This window comes from Carlito syrichta, unplaced genomic scaffold, assembly GCF_000164805.1.
Source record: "Carlito syrichta isolate Samal-C Ts95f unplaced genomic scaffold, Tarsius_syrichta-2.0.1 Scaffold80553, whole genome shotgun sequence".
Lineage (NCBI taxonomy): Eukaryota > Metazoa > Chordata > Mammalia > Primates > Tarsiidae > Carlito > Carlito syrichta.
The window spans coordinates 69345-93218 of NW_007024649.1; the positions used below are offsets into that span (position 1 = coordinate 69345).

General features: G+C 37.6%; 1 protein-coding gene across 6 annotated transcripts in view; it reads left to right on the plus strand.

Moving 5' to 3' along the window:
- Window positions 1–17700, plus strand: part of TATDN3 (TatD DNase domain containing 3) — a 19264-nt gene extending 1564 nt beyond the window's left edge. For 2 of the 6 annotated variants that reach the window (XM_008055096.2, XM_021710912.1), the window contains exons 3-10: window positions 575–648; window positions 855–939; window positions 6525–6587; window positions 7460–7569; window positions 7739–7794; window positions 9952–10064; window positions 14392–14472; window positions 17404–17700. In XM_008055096.2, the coding sequence (XP_008053287.1) occupies window positions 575–648; window positions 855–939; window positions 6525–6587; window positions 7460–7569; window positions 7739–7794; window positions 9952–10064; window positions 14392–14472; window positions 17404–17547 (726 nt within the window). In that variant the 3' untranslated portion in view covers window positions 17548–17700. Of the gene's footprint in view, window positions 1–574; window positions 649–854; window positions 940–6524; window positions 6588–7459; window positions 7570–7738; window positions 7795–9951; window positions 10069–14374; window positions 14473–17403 lie in introns of all 6 variants that reach the window. The other 4 variants (XM_021710902.1, XM_008055102.2, XM_021710915.1 and 1 more) reach the window with 4 other exon arrangements.
- The last annotated feature ends 6174 nt before the right edge of the window (window positions 17701–23874 follow it).

Sequence of the window (23874 nt, forward strand, 5' to 3'; positions counted from 1 at the left end):
CCTGCTGGGCTCCGGCGATCCTTCCACCTCAGCCTTCCGAGTAGCCAGAATTATAGGCGCACGCTACCATGCCTGGCTCATTTTTTTATTTTATTGTAGAGATGAGGTCTTGCCTGCCCAGGCAGGTCTCGAACCCACGGGCTTGGACAGTCCACTCACCTCAGCCTCCCAAAGGCGTGGGATTACAGGCTGAGCCACCGAGCCCGGCTTGTACTGCTTCTTTATAGCCAACTTTCATTGTGACAGCTTAATTAGGAATGTGGGCTTTGGAGTTACACTGGTCTTATAACCTTGGGCAAGTTATTTAACTCTACCCAAGACTCTGTCTCCTTATCTGTCTAGTGGATGACAGCAACACCTACCTCATAGGTTTGTATAGATTAAATGAAGAAATACTTATATTCACTGATCACAGAACCTGAAACATAGTAAGTACTCAGTGGCAACCATTATGATTGTATTGATGGAGCATGGATGAACAAGGATAACTAAAATACACAGAAAACGTTAAAATTGCTTATTTTTATATTAGATGTGCATTGTTTGGGACTCTAACTCTTCTTTCTTTTTTCAGGCCAATGTTGTGGCTCTTGTGGCAGTTGCTGAACATTCAGGAGAATTTGAAAAGATTATACAACTTTCAGAAAGGTGCTACTTCTAATTAAAAGTTTAAAGAGTTGCTAATAAGGACATAGTTATAATGTCTTCTTTATCATATGGAAGGCTCATCTTTAAAGGGAATGAGGAGGAAAGCATTTTAATATGGCCCTAAAAAGAGATTCTTTTCTACTTGTTTTTTAGAGTAACACTGTAGTCCACTCTTTCTGCTTTCTTAATTTGTTCTACATTTTTAGGTATAATGGGTTTGTTCTGCCCTGCTTGGGTGTTCACCCAGTTCAAGGACTTTCACCAGAAGACCAAAGAAGTGTCACATTAAAGGTAACAGTCATATAATACAAGAACACTAAAAAATAACACCTTTTAACTCAGTAATCCTCCTCTTCCTAATTTATGATCTAAGGAAATAACCCAAAGGAGGGAAACATTACCTTCTTTCACAAAGATTTTAGTTGTACCATTATTTATAATAGGGAAAAAATGAAAACAATCTAGAGATTCAAAAATAAAGGAATCTTTAGTTAACTTGTAGATTGTTAAATAATGCATTTATAGAAAATGGGGATTATAAGGTTTTTGTAGCACATAGAAGCTGTTTACAGTATAATATGGGGGGGGAAGCAGGATACCAAATGGTTTATTTGCTATGAATGACATCTACATAAAAATATATCCAGTCGGGCTCCGTGGCTCAGCCTGTAATCCCGCGCCTTTGGGAGGCTGAGGTGAGTGGATTGCCTGAGCCCGCGGGTTCGAGACCCACCTGGGCAGCAAGACCTCATCTCTACAATAAATCAAAAATCAGCCGGGTGTGGTAGCGCATGCCTGTAATTCCGGCTACTTGGAAGGCTGAGGCGGAAGGATCGCCGGAGCCCAGCAGGCCGAGGCTGCGGTGGCCAGGAGCGGCCACTGCACTCCAGTCTGGGCGACTGAGTGAGACTCTGGCTCAAAAAAAAACCAAAAAACCAAAAATACATCCTATTTTTTTAACAGACTAGAGAGAAAAACACAGAAATGATAGTAATTATGATGATCTGGTAGAATTACAGGCAACATTTTTCACTATTTTTTTCATATTGCTTTGGCAAAAAAGTAATCGAATGTCCAGAATACAAATTCACAGGTGCCATACTATTAGGGAACAGATGAGTTCTGGTAAGTAGTATCTTCTTTCAGCATGGAACCATTGCTACAGGAGTACTCTTGATCTACTAAATTGCACTGTTTTTATACCCTCTCTGAAAACATCCTACCCACAATGTCTCACTGACTCACAGTGGTCAATATGTCTTATATTTCACACTTGTCTTCTGACTCGGCATCAAGAATATGCACAATTTCGGCCAATCTTGGCGGCTCAGCCTGTAATCCCAGCACCTTGGAAGGCTGAGGCGAGTGGATTGCCTGAACCCGCAGGTTCGAGACCAACCTGGGCAACTTGGTGAGACCTCGTGTCTATAATAAATAAATAAAAAATTATCCAGGTGTGGTAGTGCATGCCTGTAGTTGTGGCTACTTGGAAGGCTGAGGTGGAAGGATCACTGGAGCCCAGCAGGTTGAGCTGGGGTGGCCGTGAGCATGCCACTGCACTCCAACTTGGGCAATGGAGTAAGACTCTGACTCAAAAAAAAAAAGAATATGCACAGTTTCTTGAGTACTTTATTGCATAATAGGGTTGATGGCTCCATCTCAAAGAAGTAATGACTTTTTTCACCTATGAATAAATTAAGATATGTGTAGATTAAATGAGGAAATATTCATAAATTTATATAGCAACATATCTCTATTCCTATATTAAGATACCTCAGGTAGCTCTGCTTATTTTAAATTAAAATTACTTTTAGCTGGGAGCAGTGGCTCATGCCTGTAATTCCGGTACTTTGGGAGGCCAGGCAAGAGTTTTGGTTGTGCTCTGGAGTTCGACACCAGTCTGGGCAACATAGTGAAACCTCATTTCTAAAAAAATTTTTAAAAATTAGCCAACTGTGGTGACATGCACCTATAGTCCCAGCTACTCGGGAGGCTGAAGTGAGAGGATCACTAAGCCCAGACATTCGAGGCTGTGGTGAGCCATGATTATGTAGCCTGAGTGACAGAGTGAGACCTGACTCTAAATAAATAAGTAAATAGATAAATACAATTACTTTTCATTCACTTCAGTTAAAGTTGCTTATCCTGTAGTTCTCCTGAGTTGTTGAGAATGATAAAATTAGCTAAATTGCCAGAAAGCCACACTTCCACAAATGATGAGAATCATAGCCAGCCTTCAGTTCCTTTATTGATGTAGGGATTTATACTACTAGACATTCACTTAGTCAACCAGTGTTTACTGAGCACCTACCGCATGCCAGGCACTGCTCTCAGCACTATAGACCCAGTGATAAGATCTCTCTTGCAGAGATCTCAGTGGCTCAGCCTGCAATCCCGTGCCTTGGGATGCTGAGGTGAGTGGATTGCCTGAGCCTGCGGTTTCGAGACTGGCAGGGCAACTTGGTGAGACCTCATCTCTACAATAAATCAAAAAATTAGCTGGGCATGGTAGCACGCGCCTGTAGTTCCAGCTACTTGGAAGGCTGAGGCGCAAGGATAGCCGGAGCTCAGCAGGTCGCGGCTGCGGTGGCCGGGAGCGGCCACTGCACTCCAGGCTGGGCGACAGAGTGAGACTCCAACTCAAAAAACAAACAAACAAAAAAAAAGATCTCTCTTGGAAGATTCTAGATGAGGCAGACAAACAACAGTTATGCAAACAGGAAATCTTTAGATAGCACTGGGTGCTTTGAAGACAGTAAAACAAGATTATGTGATAGGTATTGTGGATGCTGGTTTTTAGATTGTGTCATCAAGGAAGGACTCTGAGGTGGTAACATATGAGCTGCAACCTGAATACTACAGAGAGATTGGTCATACAAAGATTGGGTCAGAGTGTTGTAGGCAAAGGAAACAAAGCAAAACCTCTAAGATAGAGACAAGTTTGATGTGGTCAAGAAATAGAAAGAAGGCTGATGTGGTTGGGGGGGGCAGTGGTAATGATGGGATCAGAGGGATGGGCAGAGATCTCAAACAGGGCCTTGTTGGATTTTAGTTTACATGCAATGGAGGTTTTAAAGTGAGAAGTGATTTATGTTTTAAAAAGATTCCCTGGCTCTGGAATGAAGAATTAATTTTGAAGAGGGCAAAAAAGGAAGAAGGGAGAAAGTTAGAAGGCTGTTTCAATAGTCTATGTGAGACATGATGGCAGATCGGGTAGGGTGGTAGCAGTGGAAGTAAAGAGAAGTGGGTACATGTGGCATACATTTGGCATTAGTGTAGAACTGATAGAACTGTTTAACTTACTAAAGTAATTAGTTTACCAACAGTAGATAGGTAATTCTTGATTCTCAAAGCAGACATGAACTCATCAAATTTCAGGATAGACCTCTAGACTAGACCAGCTGAGCAGAGTAGCCCTGTTTTATTCCAGTTGCACTTGTAGTCCATTCTACAATTTAGTTTTCCCATACTTATTAGATTGTAAGTTCCCTTAAAGAATGAAGTTTACCTTGTATCTTTAGAAATTTCTCAAATACATGGTACAAAGCTAGGTATGTAGTAAGCATTCATTAAATTAACTTAGTTTATAAAATGAATTGCCTAGCATCATACAAATCTTTCAGCATATTTCTGAATTAATTAATTGACTCAGTAAATATTATTACCAGGTGCTAGGAAGGAACTATAATGAACTGTAGTGAACTGCACTTCACTGGCCATAGTCTGCTGCCCCGCAGGCAAGGCATAGGCTCTCCCGTTGGCTGCTGTCTCTATTTGCCCCACTTCACGCCTTTCTGTTAGACACCTGGAATGTTCTAAAGGTTCTCAAACTAAACACTTTAATTTTAAAAAATCTATTTTAATTATTTAAAATAATTCTGAGTAAAGCTTCCTTCCCTCCTTTTGTTCTTTCATTCCTTCCCTCTTTTCCTCCCTCTTTCCTCTTTTCAGCAGCATGGGCTTGAAGTCAGAGACCTGGACTACTGGCTTCTTTTATCTTTGGCATGTTACCTAACTTCGCCAAGTTTTAATTTCCTCATTTGTATAACTGTGTAATAGTATAGAAGTAGTATCCTAATTATAAGGTATAGTGGTATAGGATCTTTTTATAAGAAATCATAATAGAACTATTAGCTTTAAGGAACTTGAGATCTTATAGGGGAAGTGGGAATAGAACAGAGGTCAGAAATAGATCTATGAATACCTTCATTAATATGTTTACATCTACTAAAATAAAATGATAAAGACCACACATACAATTGCATTTGTATACATTAAGTAACATGAATTATATTCTATTGATTTCTATTTATCATTGAATTGCTAAGTAACTTCTAGATCTATTTTATTAGGAGTTTACATAGTCTCACTATAAATTTGTTTTGCTTCATTCATAGATAATATATATTTCAAGAGGCATTTTTGTTTTAACATCCGATCTTCATTCAAATGTGTAATTTCTTTGTGATTTAGACTTTCTAAGTATTAGACATTTCCTGGGTGATTTCTTCCACTTCTCCAGTCCCTCTGAGTCCCTCTGAGGTCATAGTCCCTCTGAGGTCATAGAATAGTTTGGGTGGTTTTTGTTTGTTTGTTTTTGTTTTTTTGGAGTTGGAGTCTCACTCTGTCGCCCAGACTAGAGTGCAGTGGCCGCACCCGGCCACCGCAGCCTCAACCTGCTGGGCTCCAGCAATCCTTCTGCCTCAGCCTTCGGAGTACCTGGAATTACAGGCATGCGCTACCACGCCCGGCTGATTTTTTGATTTATTGTAGAGATGAAGTCTCGCTGCCCAGGCGGGTCTCGAACCCGCGGGCTCAGGCAATCCACTCACCTCAGCCTCCCAAAGGCGCAGGATTACAGGCTGAGCCACTGAGCCCGGCTAGTTTGGGTGTTTGATATGGAAAAATTTTTGCCTGATACTGTTTAACCTATTCAACTATTGTCAGGGTCTCTGACATCCAGGGCCATGTACTCTTCACTCTTCATGACAATGTTAATTCCTCTTTATAAAGTCCACTAAGGCCTTAGTTTACTCTCCCTCATCTTTTCTATATCTCTGGTGGCATAAAACTCTTCGTGTTCCTCTAATACCTACTTTACCTCCCTTTTCTTTATTCTCTTATTTTGATTATCCTTAGTAGAAGTACTTTGCAATTTACATATCCTGAAACTAAAATCTGCAAAGTAGTCTAAAAGGTATCTAAAAGTAATTTTCTATATATTTGTATTTCCTCTGCCTTAGAAGAAAACTCTCACAGGGCAAATTCTCTTAAGTGGAAAAAATAATATTATTGAAATGAATGGTACACAACTACTTCAGTAGTTAACAAACAAGCATATATGTGATATTCATTGTTTATATTGTCAAACTTTTAGGGCAAGTAGGCCAGGAAGGGCTATAAAGACAAATTAAAAAAAAAAAAAACAGTGCAAAGGGAGTATGGAATTATTACTATTATAAGCTCACTAACTGGAAGTACCCTAAAAAGAGAACATGACACAATACAGTGTCAAAAACACACATGGAAAGTTGACAACCTGGTAGTTTGCTTCTCTGTAAACTGTTCCAGGAAATCTAAATGTCTCCTAAATACCAGGAAATGCCTTCTAAACAGAAGTCAGTGTTTAAGTAGGAATCTTCATAAAAAGCCATATTTTTGTGACCTGAATGGGTATGGGATAAGTTTCTACTCAAATTTACAGGTAGAGGTACTCACTATTATAGAAAGTTTACTATTCCCAGTTATTTGACTGGTTAAGTGGGTTAAATATTTGTAAAGCACCAGTATAGCATAGTACCTGGCACATAATAGGGGCTTGTGAAATACTAGTTTCTTTCTCCTTCCCTTTAACAATTTTCCCTTTTTTCTCCCAGGATTTGGACATAGCTTTGCCCATTATTGAGAATTATAAGGATCGTTTGTTGGCAATTGGAGAGGTAAAAAACCATTAACTGATCAAACGACTTCTAATCCAGCTCTCTATATGATGTATGAAAATAATCCTTAATTCCATCTTGGTGATTACAGCTGACTTAGATAATTATGTTTACCACATTCACCTGAATAATAATTTGTTGGTACTTGCTCAGTAAGCAAGAAAGATTGGGGATGAAACAATAAAAAGCTTACTATAGGCTTATCTTACTCTAATAACATTTCTAAATACTTTACTGTTTTTTTCTTTTGCTTAAATATGAGTAATTTTTCTGGTGAGTTAAAATAGTACTTATAGCTCTTCATAAGTAATTTATAAACAGTCTTTAAATAGGCTAGAGTTAGCAATTAAGTAACATTTAAATAATTTACATTTGCAAAATTATTACTTTGTAATAATTCCATTTTTAATTAAAGATAAGAATAACACTTAAATTCAGAATATAGACTATAGAATGCATGCCACAATGGAATCAAGGTAAGTAGTCATCTATAATCTGTGCTATACAATGCAGTGGCCACATGTGCCTGCTGAGCACATGAAATGTGACTGCTCTGAATTGAGATGTACTGTAAGTGTAAAACACTGTGGATTTCAAAATTTTAGTACCCCTCCCCCAAAGAATGTAAAATAACTCAATTTTTTATATTGATTACATGTTGAAGTAATATTTTTTATGTAATGGGTTAAATAAAGTTAACATTAAAATTAATTTCACCTGTTTTGTTAATAATTTTAATGTGACCACTGGAATCAGGTGTTAATATTTTTATGTGGCTCACATTATATTTCTGTTGGACAGCACTGATCTGTAGTATCTCTTTTCGGCTTTATCAAACCATAAATATGTAATATCTTTTATATTTGTTGTAGGTTGGGCTAGATTTCTCCCCCAGATTTGCTGGCACTGGTGAACAGAAGGAAGAGCAAAGAGAAGTCCTAATCAGACAGGTCCAACTAGCCAAAAGATTAAATTTGCCATTGTAAGTGAATTCATTTTTTTCTTATGTTAGTAGCTATAGAACAAGTTAAATAATGATCAGAGTCCTCCTGAAATGGAGCTCTACATTTATTTTTCTCTGAATTACTTTAATAAAACAAAATAATACTTTCAGATTGGTACTTAAAAGGAATTTTGTTGTTGTTAAACAGAAATGTTCACTCACGCTCTGCTGGAAGACCTACCATCAACCTCTTACGTGAGCAAGGTATTTCGGTTCCTGAGAGAACTGTGCCTAATTTTCAAGTTTGACAATTCCAGTCCATATTCTTGTAAAACAAACCATGTTTTAATCTGATTTCTTTGTTTTTGGGGTTTTTTTTTTTCTTTTTGAGTTGAAGCCTCACTCTGTTGCCCAGGCTGCAGTATAGTGGCATACTCATAGCCATCACAGCCTCGACCTGCTGGGTTAAGGCAGTCCTTCTGCCTCAGCCTTCCAAGTAGCTAGAACTACAGGCATGCGCCACGACACTCAGCTAATTTTTTGATTTATTGTAGAGATGAGGTCTTGCCAAGTTGCCCGGGCTAGTCTTGAATCCATGAGCTCAGGCATTCCTCTTACCTCGACCCTCCCAAAGTGCTGAGATTATAGGCATGAGCCACCATGCCTGGCCTTAATCTGATTTCTTTCTTTTTTTTTTTTTTTTTTTTGAGTTGGAGTCTCACTCTGTTGCCCAGACTGGCTAATCCCGGCCACCACAGCCTTGACGATCCTTCCGCCTCAGCCTTCCAAGTAGCTGAAATTACAGGCATGCGCTACCACACCCTGCTGATTTTTTGATTTATTGTAGAGATGAGGTCTCGCTACCCAGGTGGGTCTCGAACCTGCGGGCTCAGGCAATCCACTCACCTCAGCCTCCCAAAGGCGCGGGATTACAGGCTGAGCCACCGAGCTTGGCAATCTGATTTCTTAAAGTCAAGGACAAGGGCAAAAGTAAAGATGGAAATAATCTAGAATGATTTTGTAAGTCAGACTATTGCTTACAAGATTTTCAGTGCAATTATAATATTTATCAGACCAGGAAAGAGTAAATTAAAAATTGAATTAAGGCCAGGGACAGTGACTCATACCTATAATTCCAGGACTGTGGGAGGATTGCTTAAACCCAGGAGTTCGAGACCAGCCTGTGAAACACAGCAAGAACTCATGTCTACAAAAAAAAAATTTTTTAATGTAGCCAGGTGTGGTGGTGTGCACCGGTGGTCCCAGTTACATGAAAGGCTGAAGCAGAAGAATTGCCTGAACCCAGATGATGAAGACTGCAGTGAGCCACAATTATGCCGCTGCACTCTAGCCTGGGTAGCACAGTGAGACTCTGCCTAGAAAAAAAAAATGAATTAAATAATTTATATTCCCTAATTTTAAACAAGGAAGAGGGAGGAAAACAAGATAAAAGATGGCCAATCATACAGCCTTCACATTGGCTCATTGTTTTCTATGTTTTCTGGCTGTTGCTTCAGAAAATGATGTTATACAGATTGTGGCGTCACACCTAAAGTGCACTGTCATCTTTACCAGCTATTCCTAAAATAAAAATATATCTTACACTGTGATTTTTCAACCTGTTAAAAGTGCCATCCACAGTAAGCAATATAGTTTAAGACTCATATGCACATAAAGAAAATTAGCAGAAGTTTAACAAGCAGTCCATATATGTGTAGTGTGTATAGGTATGTATGAGGGTGTGAGTTACACACACATATAAGCATATAGTGATTGGTTGTGACCTACTAAATTGATTTCATAACTCATTTATGGTCATAATCCATTATTGGTCACACCTACTGTTTGAAAAAACACTGTCAAATAGTTGAAGTAAATGTAATTGCTTACAACTAGAAAGCATTGTATTTCTCAGTGATGAATACTGAACTTTTCTGAATCACTGAAAGCATGATTTTTATGTTGCTGAGCAGCTATCCTTTAAGAACTGGATGTGGTTTTATGAATCTAACTCTGCCTGTTGAATCTGTGAGTCATTTTGCTCTTTTTTTCTTTCATAGGATTTTTGTTAGGAAAATCAATTTGACTACCTAAAAACCTCTTATTAGGAACAATAATCTGACAGCTTACAGACTTCTAGAAAAGGTCTGATGGTGTAGGAAATTTAAGTAATTGTTTTAAAAATTGAATTTCATTTTAATAATTTTTTTCTGAAGAATAAAAAATTACTATATTTTTATTCTACTCTTTTGAGTACTATACAGTTATCTACCCTTTAGGAGTCATAGACTCTCATCTTTATAGCATTGTGACCAACATATACTTAAAATTTCAGATCTCTGTTGTTTAATTTGATTGATAGGAAAAATCTCTTATTAAAGAACTAAAATGGAACTCTGGTTTGTCTTGAATTTTCGAGAGGTGCTGATAAAGTACTGCTGCATGCATTTGATGGTCGGCCATCGATAGCCATGGAAGGAGTGAGAGCTGGGTACTTCTTCTCAATTCCCCCTTCCATCATAAGAAGTGGACAGGTAAATTCTTTCATTAAAACTCATCTAAAACCGGGCTTGGTGGCTCACCCTGTAATCCCGTGCCTTGGGAGGCTGAGGTGAGTGGATTGCCTGAGACTGAGGGTTCGAGACCCGCCTGGGCAACTTGGCAAGACTTCATCTCTACAAAAAATCAGCCGGAGCCCAGCAGGTCGAGGCTGCGATGGCCAGGAGCAGCCACTGCACTCCAGTCTGGGTGACAGAGTGAGACTCCAACTCAAAAAAAAAAAAAACTCATCTAAGACTTTGTGAAATACAATTTAAAATATGAGCATTTATACATACTTATAGTACTACTCTAGTTACACTACAAAATTAATTTTAGATTTCCATGTCATACATGTATAAAAATTAACTCAGAAATGGATCAAAATCCTAAAAGCAAAAACTAAAATAAAATGCTTACAAGTCTTGATCTTCTTGACCTTTGATTAGGCACTGACTTCTTAGATATGACATCAAAAGCACAAGCAACCAAAGAAAAAAATAGATAAATTGGACATCACCAAAATTTTAAATTTCCACAGTAAAAAAGTAAGAGTTTTTAATTTTTTTTGAGTTACAGTCCCACGCTGTCGCTCAGGCTGGAGTACAGTAGCATACTCACAGCCACCCCACTGTCAACTACCACCACATTCAAGATGTAGAATATTTCCATTATTCCGAAAAGTTGCTTCATGCACCTTTCTTTTCTTTTTTTTTTTTAATTGTAGAGATGAAGTCTCCACTAAGTTAACTAGGCTGGTCTTGAACCCCTGGGCTCAGGCAGTCCTTTCACCTCCGCCTCCAAAAGTGCTGGGATTACAGGTGTGAGCCACCACGCCCGGCCCTCTTGTACCTTTCTAATCAGTCCCCTCCTTCCACCCCGTGTCTCTGGCAGCCACTAATCTGATTTCTGTCCTTATAGTTTTGCCTCTTCTAGATGACATATACATGAAATCATTTACGTATATTGTGTGGGGTCTGGTTTCTTTTAGTTAGTACTTATGGATTGGCCATGTTGTTGCATGTGTAAGTAGTCCATTTATTTTGATTGCTGAGTAATATATATGTGATGTACCACAGTTTATCTGTTTACCAGTAAATAGACAGTTGAGTCATTTCCAGTTTGGGAGTATTATGAATAGACCTGCTATAAACATTCATGTACATGTCTTTGTGTGACAAATGTTTTCATTGATGTTGTGTTGATACCTAGGAGTGGTATTGCTGAGCCATAAAATAAGTGTATGTTTACCTTCATAAGAAACTGTCAAACTGATTTCCAAAGTGACTGTACCATTTTTTTTAATTAATTTATTTATTTTTTGAGTCGGAGTCTCACTCTGTCGCCCAGACTGGAGTGCAGTGGCTGCTCCCGGCCACCGCAGCCTCGACCTGCTGGGCTCCGGTGATCCTTCCGCCTCAGCCTACCAAGTAGCTGGAACTACAAGCACGCGCTACCATGCCCGGCTGATTTTTGATTTATTGTAGAGATGAGGTCTCGCCAAGTTGCCCAGGCTGGTCTCGAACCCACGGGCAATTCACTCACCTCAGCCTCCCAAGGCTCGGGATTACAGGCTGAGCCACCGAGCCTGGCTGACTATACCATTTTAAATTTCTACCAGCAGCATTCAGTGTTCATACTGCATCCTTGGAGGTATTTTTTTTCTTCTAATTTTAGCCATTTTAATACATGTGTAGTCATTGCTCTGTGACTTTCATTTGCCTTCTTGAGTTCTTTGTATATTTTGAATACAAGTCCTTCATGTACTCTGTTCTTTGCAGGTATCTTCTTCTAGCATTTTTCTCAACTGTGTTTCAAAAATCAGAAGTCTTTGATTTTGATGAACTTCAGTTTACCAATATTTTTATTTTAAGGTTTGTGCTTTTGGTGTTGTATCTAAGAAATATGTCTAACCCAAGGTCATGATTTTACCATTATGTATAATACTAGCTGTAGGTTTTCATAGATGCCCTTTATCAGGTTAAGGAAATTCCTTCTGTTTCTAGTTTGCTGGGAGTGTTTTTTTATTTTGTTTTTTTATATCAGGAATGAACATTAGCTTTTTTCCAAATGCTTTTTCTGTATCTACTGAGATAATCATATATTTTTTCTTTTTTTGACCTATTATTGTTGTGAATTACATGGATTGATTTTCTTTTTTTATATCAATATTTTTTATTTTGATATTGTGGGGTACAGTTAAGGGTTAGGTATACAAATATGCTTCGTTCAGGCACCCTTGTTGATAAGGGATGTCTCCCCGTCATGGATTGATTTTCTAATGGACCAACTTTGTGTTCTTAAGGTGAATTCTACTTAGTCATGATACAATAATCCTTTTTATAGTTTCTTAGTGTGGAATCTTAGATTATTTATTTGAAAACTTTCTTGTTTTCTAACATAAACACTTAATGCTACAAATATCCCTTTCACCACTGCTTTAGCTGCACTTCACAAATTTTGATATGCTATGTTTTCACTTTTTAATATTTAATATTCAAAATATTTTCTGATTTACCTTGTGACATCCTTTGATCATAAGGATTATTTAGAAGTATGTTTTTTAATTTCTACATTCTTCGGAGTTTTCCTGGTATCTTTCTATTAATAATTTCTACCTTAATACCATTGTGTTCAGATAACAGACATTATATGATTTTAATTCTTTTAAATTAGTTGACTTTTGTTTAATAGCCCAGAATGTGGTCTATATTGGTGAATTAAAAGGAATATGTATTCTTCTATTGTTGGAGTATTCTATAAGTGTCAATTAGGTCAAGTTAGTTGATAGTCTAAGATTTATTTTATTTTTGCTGCCTTTATCATTTGCAGAGAAATTTTTTATTTAGTAGTAGTGTTTAGCTGTGGCACTGTTTCTTTCCCAAAACTGAAGTGCTTTTTTCCCTAGTTTTAAAGATATTTGTACATTGTAGAAAATTAAAACAGTTAAGAAAAGAAAGAACAAATTTCAAGTCAACCCAAATCCCACCAGAGAACTATTATTAACATTAATTTAGATGAACTAAGGGCATTTGTCACTTTTTTATTTTGATTCTGCTCTATCAGCACCTATTTGTGTCTACCTCATCTTTTATAATGAATGCATAGTATTTCACAGTGTGTATGTACTGTGCATTTAAGCATTACCATAAATAAGGGTAGGCTGTTACCAGTTTTTCACTCTTATAAACAGTATTTCCATGAGTACCTTTGTTCATCCCCAAAAACATATGCACACTTGTCCAATTATCTCCTATAAATGGAACCACTGAGTAAAAAGTTACACATTTTAAAAATTTTGGTATAAATTATCACATTTCCTTCAAGGAATTATATGCCAGTTTAATCTTTATCTGCAAACAGTGCATGAGAATACTCATCTCTGTGTTTTTGAAATTTTAATCTTAGATAATTTATTTCTATAATGTTTCGCTGTGCATCATTTGTCCCCTTCCTGTTTTTTATTTTAATTGCTATGGTAGTAAGAGAATTGTGCTCTTGGCATAAAACATTAATTTCAGTCCATACAGTCTACCCACAGAAAATCATAAACAAGAAAATAAATCTGTCACCCAATCTAAAATTTAAATATGCATGAGAACTTTAGCTTTATAAACATAAAACTTTGAGTGTTTTATTTTTTATTTTTTAAGTTGGTGCCTTACTCCATTGCCCAAGCTGGAGTACAGTGGCACATTTACCACCATCCCAGCATTGACCTGCTGGGCTCCAACAATCCTCACGCCTCAACCCTCCAAGTAGCCGAAAATACAGGCACATGCTACCACGCCTGGCTAAGTCTTTGATTTATCATAGAGATGAAGTCTCACCAAGTTGCCGGGGCTGGTCTCGAACCTGCGGGCTTGGGCAATCCACTCTCCTTGGCCTCCTAAAGTGCTGGGATTACAGGCTGAGCCACCAAGCACAACCACCTTGAGTGCTTTAAAATGATTATAGAAAGAAACACCGAGCACAGTATGGTAGAGAAGCAACAGAAATCACTTCCTTGGTTCTTTCAGTGGGCATGTGATAACAAATGTTTGGATTTCTTTCTTGGTGTCCTTCATTTTTGCTATGATTATTCTTTGATTTTTCTGGAAACTTTGGATAATTTGTGGCAATGAGTGTTTCTATTTTAACATTACTGTTAGTAGTGGATTGATGAGAACATAGTAGGCATTCAGGTAGCATTTGTCAATTGAATATTAAAGCATAAATTTTAAGTTCTTGCAGAATAAGATGCATTAGCATGTAGGTTTAATGCTCCCTATTTTATCTTTATTTCTAATGTTTTAAATTTACCAACTTTCTGTTTTCTCTCAGAAGCAGAAACTTGTGAAACAGTTGCCTTTAACGTCTATATGCTTAGAAACAGATTCACCTGCACTAGGACCAGAAAAACAGGTGAATTTCTACTATACTTAGATTGTTATCTTTCATTTTAGCTATTTTCAGTTTAGCTGTGTTTCTCATTGTAGTATAAACACTATGGAATCCTATTATATGCTAGGTTGAAGGGTTATATAACTTTTTTTCAGATCTTGTATAAGTGTAACTTTTGTGTTTGAGAGAATATTATTTGATCTGGATTTTGCCCTAATTTATGTAATAATGTGAGTCAGTCCAGTATAGTATAAAAAGCACATTGCCTGCAGTCAGAAAAACTTAGATTCAGATCCTCTCTGTTACCCACTAGCTGACTTCTGGCAAGCTACTTAATCTCTCTGAAACTTTTTTTTATTTAAAAAAATGGGTAAAATATTAAAATACTTTAAAGGATTATGGTGAGGATTACATGGAGTAATGTATATGAAAGTGGCTAGCAGTGTCTGGTATGTAGTGGGTGTTTATTTTTCTTCTTTTAATTAGTATGTTATAATGAGGTCCTATTTCTTTCAGCACAGGTATTGAGATAGTCATAGATTTATGTGTTCTTTGTTATAGTGTCTAGTTTTGTTATTGTCGGCCAGAAAGAGTCATATTTTAAATTTCATACTCTTTTATACTGCTACTATTTTGAATTATAATTTTCTGAAAGGAAGCCACAGTATCTCCTTTATTTACATTAGACAGTACCTGTTATGACCTTCCAATATGCAATTTAATGTGCCTCTGACTGCCCATCAGATCTGTGTTTTCTTGCCCACCAAATTCAGAGGACTGGCATTCAAAATTTAAAGGTTTGGGAGCAGTAGTGATTATTATGTGATTATTAACAAACTATGATTATTTGTGATTGCAGTGTGAATTTTGCTAATTGATGCCCAATGAATTGCATAATTTTTTCAATTTTATTTTAGAGATAGAGTCTCATATGTTGCCCAGGCTGAACTCCAAACTTCAAGTGATCCTCCTCCCTCAGCCTCCCAAGTAGCTAGGATTTATAGGCATAAGCCTCCACATCCATAATTACATACCTTTTATTAATAAGCTTTTATAAGAATATAAAAGACATAGGAATGAAAAAGTAGAGGATACAACTCCAGTTTTTTCTATTTGGATATAGGACAGAATGCTGCAGAATTGCCTTATGGATTAGTGTAAAACGGAAGGAAGGGAATGTAGCGTTTGTCTCTCCAAACAGGAATAAACTTTGAGTGTTGTTGTAACTATATTTGTATTGAGTTGATTTGACAAAAATTGTGAGTTTCTGGCATAGTGCCTTGTGCAAGTAGGTGCAGGTTGAACATTCCTAATCTGAAATGCTCCAAAATCTGAAACTTTTTGAGCATCAATCTGCTAACACAAATGGAAAATTCCACAAATAAGTTTATAACACAAACTTCGTTTCCTGCACAAGATTATTTAAAATATTGTATAAAGTTACCTTCAGGCTCTACGTATTTATGAATCATAAGTGAATTTCATGTTTAGACTTGGGTTCCATTCCCAAGATATCTCATTATGTATATGCAAATATTCCAAAATTTAAATTCCAAAACACTTCTGGTGCAAACATTTTGGATAAAGGATACTCAACCTGCGCTTAATAGATATTTATTGAATAAATGAACCTTTTTTAAGCCAGGTGTGCTTTTTGTTAAAATATGTTTGTTCTAGAAAGTTATAAAATACAGAAAATCATAAGCAATTAAATAAACCATCTACACCCAAAGGTTAACACTATAACATAGTAGCTAAGAGCATAAACTCTGAAGTTAGGTTGCTTGGGTTGAAACCTCAGCCAGGCTGCTTACTAGCTGTTTAGGATCCTTTCTTATCTATAAAAAAAAGGGATGCTAATAATAATAGTACCTATCTCATAGAGTTATTTTGAAGATCAAGGGAGAAATTCCATGAAAAGCTTAGAACAGTGCCTTGTCTACAGAAAGCCCTAAGTAAATAAAAGTTTTTATGTCCTTCCATACTTTTTTATATCCATATATGTACGTACATATATTTTATAAGAGTAGAATTAATGAGAACACATTATTTTATAACTGGCTTTTATGTAGTAAAACTTTCTATGAATTAATAAATATACTTTTCTTCCCCATGTCTAATAATTGCATAGTATTCCAGTGTGTGAGTATACCATAATATATTTAATGTTGATCATCTAAGTTGTATTATAAACAATATGATCAACACCCTTGAACCTAAATCTTTGTGCACATTTTTTATTGTTTTGTTAGGCTATATTATCAAAGGTTTTCTTAAACCTTAGTAATCTTATTCTTCTGAACATTGTCATCCTGAGTAGATACTTACTATTAATAATATATTTCATCAAATCTAAATGTAGATGCACTATTTTTTTAGCATTGTTTTATGACCATTAAGAAAGAAAGAACACTGCCAGTTATTCTATGACATGTCACTGAATGTAAGGAAAATATACTGTATCAAACTCAGAGATGTTAAACTAGGGGAAAATCTGTATTAGAAATACCACAATAAAATACCAGTACACAATCTGTTTAGTCTTTTTAGCACATAATAGCATTCTTGAATCAAACTGTCATGTAGCTTGTGCAGTAAGGGACTGAGCAGCAGAACAGTGACCTTTACAAGCATTCACTTTAACAATAAACCAAGGACAGTTAATCCATCAGTCAGTCGGATCACTAGGTGTTCACTATTTGTTAACCACATCATATGCTTGGAGAGAGGGGTCTCAATTGTTAATACCCTGGGGTTCTTTTCAGGAGCACCATAGACTTATAATCAACATCATAGCCAAACCTACCCCCCAAGTTCTCGTCCCTTTATAAAAAAGAAGAGAATCATCAATTGTTTTTACCAACTCATTTTTTTCTGTTTTATCTATAGTCGCCAAGGATCCTCTTCCTTTGAGAGTCTTCTTGACCTAGTGTCTACTTTGTTCTATTTCAGGTACGGAATGAGCCCAAGAACATTTCCATTTCAGCAGAATATATTGCCCAGGTGAAAGGGATCTCACTGGAAGAAGTTATAGAAGTGACGACACAAAATGCATTCAAACTGTTTCCTAAACTTCAACACCTGCTCCTGAATTAGCTTTCAAACCATCCATTGTAAAACCAGATCAACTCAGGGGGCAGCTTTTGAGTAAAAGAAATGTTCTGATTGAGAATCTGAACTGGACCAGGCACAGTGACTCACACCTGTAATCCTAGTACTTTGGGAAGCTGAGGCAGGAAGATCACTTGAACCCAGGAGTTTGAGTCCAGCCTGGACAACATAGCATAACGAGAGACCCCATTCTCTAAAAAAAAATAAATAAAAATCTTAGGTGTAAAAACAACTCTGTAGATAGCTGGTGGTGATTTGTGAATGTGCTTAATGCCGCTGAAGTGTATATTTAAAAATGATTAAGATGATAAATTTTATGTTAGGTGTATTTTGCCAGTGTTGTGATCAATATGAACACCTGGTTATTTAATTTTGTTAAATTATATAAATGGAAAATGCTGGGTAAAGTACCTGTCATAGAAAAAAATCTTCTTGCTAAATCAAAGTGATTTAACCTCATATATCTTAAAGAAATACTTCCAAATGAATTCACTTATAGAGAAATTAAAACCAATGCTAGGACAGATTGTCCAAAAAAGACTAGCTAAGAAACAGAGAATATGGTGCCTTATGAGGTATTTACCTAACCATCAGCATCATTATAGACAAAGTTCCTATATTTAACAGGAGGTTATAGTAAGACTAGACATCTAAGCTGTCTTTCAACTCTGCATTTCTTTCCCTTATTGCCTGCCACATTCTCTTTGCCAAACTCTCTTTATGCTTTAAAGTTCAACTTAAATTACCCCATCTTTCCTGATTGCTCTAGCTGGACGTGACTGCTCCCCTCTATTGTTTAGTTGTTTTCTTCATTTCTTCATCCATTTGTTTGTTTTAGCTACTTCATAAACAGTTACTGAGTCCCTTCTATTGGCCGCCCACTAGTCTAGATCCATAGGTTACAGAGAGGAATAAGATATGGTCTTTGCCCTCAGGTCCATAAAGGAGATGGCCAAGTAAACAAAGGAATGTGAGGAGTGCTATACAAGTAATAGGAACAAAGTACTAAAAACCGATCTGATAACACCACATAATCGTTTTCACTCTAACTACCTTGTGTGTTTTTTCACCTTTAAAGATTGCAAACCTTTTGAGAACAAACCAGTTCTTTTTGGTTTTGCATCTTCTGTGTCGCCTGAAATGAGGTCTGCAATATCATATGCTCTCAAATATTTTTAAAGTAGGTGAATGGAAGCAGTAAGTTTGACTGTAATTGAGAAGTCAGATATTTTATTTTTCAACTTCTTTGGAATGGATGTTGAATTTTAAATACCTTTTTATCATTTTTTGAGATATACATTTTTCTCTTTTAGCCTATAAATGTACTAAATACCATTCAGAGATTTTAGAATGTTGAACCATTCTGAAAAATAGGAGTAAAAGTCTCTTGGCTGAGAATTAGTTTTATAGGAACACCCTGCCCACTCAGCTGAATGACAAAAAGGGCTCCCCCCACCTCCGCCTGACCTAGCATATGGTGACTTTTCTTACCAAAAGAAATGGTTCTTATTCCAGCTTGTCTTTTTTTAAAATTAAGAATCAAACTAAATTGAATCATTCTTTAAAGAAAAAAAAATAGATATCATCAGCTCTTTCCTCTCATTATGCAACTAAGAATTCATTTTCTCATTCTGCTGCTTGCTCTCTTTCTTTTGCTCACCACATTCCTGTCATAATCCTGCCCTTACCTAGCTGCTGCACAATTCCTTTCCCTCTCCCAGGCCCCCCTTCTAAACTAAACATGCAGTAGAATCTTGTTTTTGCGTGGTTGAGCAACACTCACACTACAGAGTTGAATTCATTGCCTTTGCCCTTTTTTCCCCTTTTGTGCTTTTGACTGATACTTCAAAGCAGCATGTGTGAATTGACATTTCATTTACAGGAGATGAGTAACTTAGAAAAATTTTCAGAGATTGCTCTATGTTTGTTAGAGCTTAGCTTTTCAACCATGAGCAATTCTCGCTTTTAAAATTATGACAAAGTCTATGCTAAAAATAACAAAGTCAGTCAAAAAGATAAAATGAAAAGAGAGGAGATAACTCCTTGGGGATTACTAGTGCAACAAGTTTAAACACAGGACTCCAAACAAAAACATTCTTAGTAGGTCCTCCCAGTCTCCTTCTTTTTGGTTAATTCCAAAACAATCATATCTCCACAAAAGGTGACTTCTTTGATAAGCATCCCTGTAATTTATGAACAATCTGAGTAGTATTTATACCTTAGGTATTAAAAGTGGTACAAATAACTTTTTATTTCCCAGTTCAGTAGTTTAATATAGAAAATATAGTCATGAATACCCTTCTTTGCTGGGGAATCTCTCAACTTATCAAACAGAACCTGCTTCCCACTAGAGAAGTTAGAACTGCCAGGCATTCACTTTCCAGCCTCTCTTGTAAACAGGGCACTTTTAAAGAAGCCAGGACCGAGCTGACTCCATGCTGACAAGGGTGGACAGTGTGGCAGGGATTTTAGTGAAAGCAGTCTATGCCAGTGCTTGTGGCAGTGAAGTCTTATGGTTCTAGTTCAGTGGCATGAGTTGTTTTTTTTTTTTCCAGCCTTCCTTGAGATTTTATTAACCTTCAGATATACTTCAGTAGTCTCCTTTTCTGCTTAAATTGACCAAATTTCATTTCTGTGGCTTATTTTTAAGAACCCTGATCAATGAGAAAATTGATACCTTGAAGCAGTCATCAAAAGACCCTTAGAGAAATGAAGGAAAAGAGGGAAATCTAGGACTGGTTATGTAGCCTGGAAAGTCTCCAGTTAATTTAAAGGATGAGACATTGGAAGCACCTAGCAGATGGTGATTAAACTTGTAAAAGCATTTCAGAAAGACATTCATATGGCAAGAAGGTCTGTGTTGATTTGGGGGCAGCCCAAAGTATACACTGCAATGAACATTTCTTTTTTTTTTTTCCTGTCCACTTTTCTTACATTTGAGGAATCCCTCGCTTTGAGGCAGAGCCCATCCTCTACTCTAGGAACTAAAATTGCCAAAAATTTGCTTTCTCGGCATTTCTTACTTCCATGACAAATACATGACTAAAATTCCAACAATCAGAGGTACCCACCCCAGATTTCAAATCAGAAGCCAGGAATGTAAAGAAACCAACCGTATGGACTTTGTGTTGCTATGGGAAGTGGCAGCTGCACCCATTTTCGAGGCAATGGTGACATTGATCTTGGTAGTCGTATCAAGTGTCCCAAGGCAGTGAGTTTTCGCTGACCTGCCTTGTGGCCTGATTTTGCTCACTGTTCCTAGCTCTGTAACCTACAAACTTGGTTTTCTGGCCTCTTGGAGATTGTGTGAGTTACCCAATACATTTAATAAGTTTCTGTCTGCTTAAATTACTCAAAGTTGTTTTCTGTTGCTTGATACTAAGAACCCTGATATAGTAGGCAAACTACAGTCCATAAAACTCCACCATCTCCTAGTTCAAAACTTTCCCTCCCTTTCACTTTCATGTGTACTTTGAGACCTCGTTCCTTTTTTGTCACCTTGGAGTTAATTTCGGGCCTCATCCCCTGATTTTAAGATGTCGGGATAGGGAAGAAAGAACAGTGAATTTGCCAGGGATTGTTCAACGTCAACCCCAGAGATGATATTGAAGCATTCACTCTGAGGGGTGGTTATGTCTTGTAATTCATAAGCAGCCATAATTCATTGCCTACTTAATAGTCCTTTGGTTAAAAAAGAATTTTTGCTGGGAAATTAGAAGAAAAGTCAGGAATTAATATAATCACATAGAATACACCTGTTGGAATCAGACAAAGGATCTGTGAAGTTGTATCCCAGAAACCCTTACAAAACAAGTCCTAGGGGAAATTCTCCCAATCCCCAAAGTTCACAAGAGATCTCCACTTACCCTCTTTCCCAAGGTTTCTCTTTAGATTTGGGGTATGTCACACAGCTACCCCTGCCACCACAACAAAGCTTGTCAATACAATACTGTCACCAAACAAATTTACTGGACTGATGAACATATATGATCAGGGGAAGTTGTTTTTAACAGGGGCCTTCTGAAATCAGTAGCTTCCCACAAATGGACTCTACATGCAAATACCGTTTCTGCTTCCTCTAAGTTGCTTGTGTTGGGCCCATTTGGAAGCATTTGTTGTTACATAAGTTAAGGAATCTGAAAGCTTCATTGAAATAGCTAAAATTCTTAATGAAACAGCAAATTTCTTACAATTTCTCCAGAGTGCCAACCAGTCTTGCTCTTTACTAAATTTCTTCAAAAGCCGACTAAGGTTTCCCCCTGAGTTTCCCAAGCCACCTGCTAGAGCTGAGGACAATAGATTTCTTGTGGGGTTCCCTTTACTCATGTCTGGTTCTAAAGGATATGTGGAGGGCCAGAGTCCACCAGATCCATTTCAATGGAATTCAGAGAGTGGGAAACCGAATCTTGGGCATTGGCCTGGATTCTCCAGATGCCAGAGAAACCCAGCAGGGAAAGGCTTATCTTGGAGGACAACGTCTGTGGTGGTTAATTTTATGTATCAACTTGGCCGTAACACAGTACCCAGATGTTTGGTTAAACATTATTCTAAATATTTCTGTGAAGGTATGTTTTATTTTATTTTATTTTTGAGTTGGAGTCTCACTCTGTCGTCCAGGCTGGAGTGCAGTGGCCACACTCGTGGCCACCCCAGCATTGACCTGCTGGGCTCCAGCGATCCTTCTGCCTCAGCGTGAAGGTATGTTTTAAATTAGATGAACATTTAAATCAGTGAACTGTGAATAAAACAGATTATCCTTCATAAAGTGGGTGGGCTTTATCTAATCAGTTGAAGGCCTAAATTGAAAAAGTCTGACCTCCCCAAGCAAGAAGAGTTCACTGCCTTTGGACTCTGCATGAGACCAGAGCAGAAAAGGAGGAAAACATGTCACTTAGCATTACTGAGGGAACATGTGTACCAACGGATGTGAAACACTCCTTGAAGAGTGTGGCTGAACTTCCTGCCATTTCAGGTAGGGTCAGAGTCCAAAATATGTATTGTTTTGTGACTTTTGAGTCTCTGGTTTTAGCCCGAGATTATCATATAGAGGAGGACAAAGTAAAAATGCCTAATTAAGTGGAGGGAGGGAGGAGGAAAATCTTCCAGAAGGAGGTGGTATTTAAATGAAATCTTGCACAAATTGGAGTTAGATGAAGGGGAGGTAACAGGATAAGACAAGTTCAGAGAGTTGAAAGTAGTTTACAGAGGTGCCTAGGGGAGAAAGGAGAATAGGATTAGAGTGAACTGAGGTTAGGGAGGTTGTTAATTGTCCTGTCCATAACCTGACACTCACTATGTGTTTATCTCCTATGATTCATCTTAGCTTAAGCCAAAGATATAATACTATATTTTAAGTCTTTATTTGTGCTGCTAAGTGTGGGGAGATAATTCTCCACAGGGCTCTCATGTTTGTGGACATCTAGGGAGCAGAGGCACTGACAGCCTTTGTTCGAGATTATCTCTTTGGGAGATACAGATAGTGTCTCTTTCTGCAGCAGAGATTGGGTCCACTTACAATCCAGTATAATAAAGAAATAATGTCTTCCTCTGGGCAAACGTTGGAATTCTTAAGCTCAGGATTCCTCAGCTATGAGGCAAAACCTCTGTATGTGTGACATCTGGCCAGCTTCACTTTGTCTGGTGGGTCTTGAGGGGGTAGAGGAGGGCAAGGGGAGCCAACCTGAACATGAGGCTGTGTTCCTTGCTGTGCTCTAAGCAATTAAGTCCTTTGCTTCTGAACCAGGAGTCTCTTGTCTTCTGTTGGTGCCTATGAAACTGTAGCAGGATAACACTTAGCATTTCTTGACACTAGGTATTTGCCTTTTTTTTTTCTTATAAGAGAGGGAGTCTTGCTATATTTCCCAAGTTATAAGAGTGGTTATTCACGGGCCAGATCATAGCATGCTGCAGCCTCAAACTCTTAGGCTCAGGCAATCCTCCAGCCTTAGCCTCCAGAGTAGCTAGGATTACAGGCTCATAACCCTGCCCCCTGGCTAGGTATTTGTTTTTTAAGAAGTAAAAAATCGGTTTTAGAACTTTGCAGCAACCTGGATGGACTTAGAGTCTATAATACTGAGTGATCTTTCACAGAAAAAAAGAACTGAGTATCACATGTTCTCACTCATAAGTGGACCTTGAACAACTATCGTAATATTATAAGAAAAGGATTGACAGTAGCAGGAAACTGCGGGAGCATGTGGTGGTGGGAGGAGGTGGGATTGGCAGTAGTGGAAAACTGCCTGGGGAAGGGGGGGCACACCTCATCAACAAAGGTAACTGCACAATGAATATTTGTATACCTAACCCTGAATT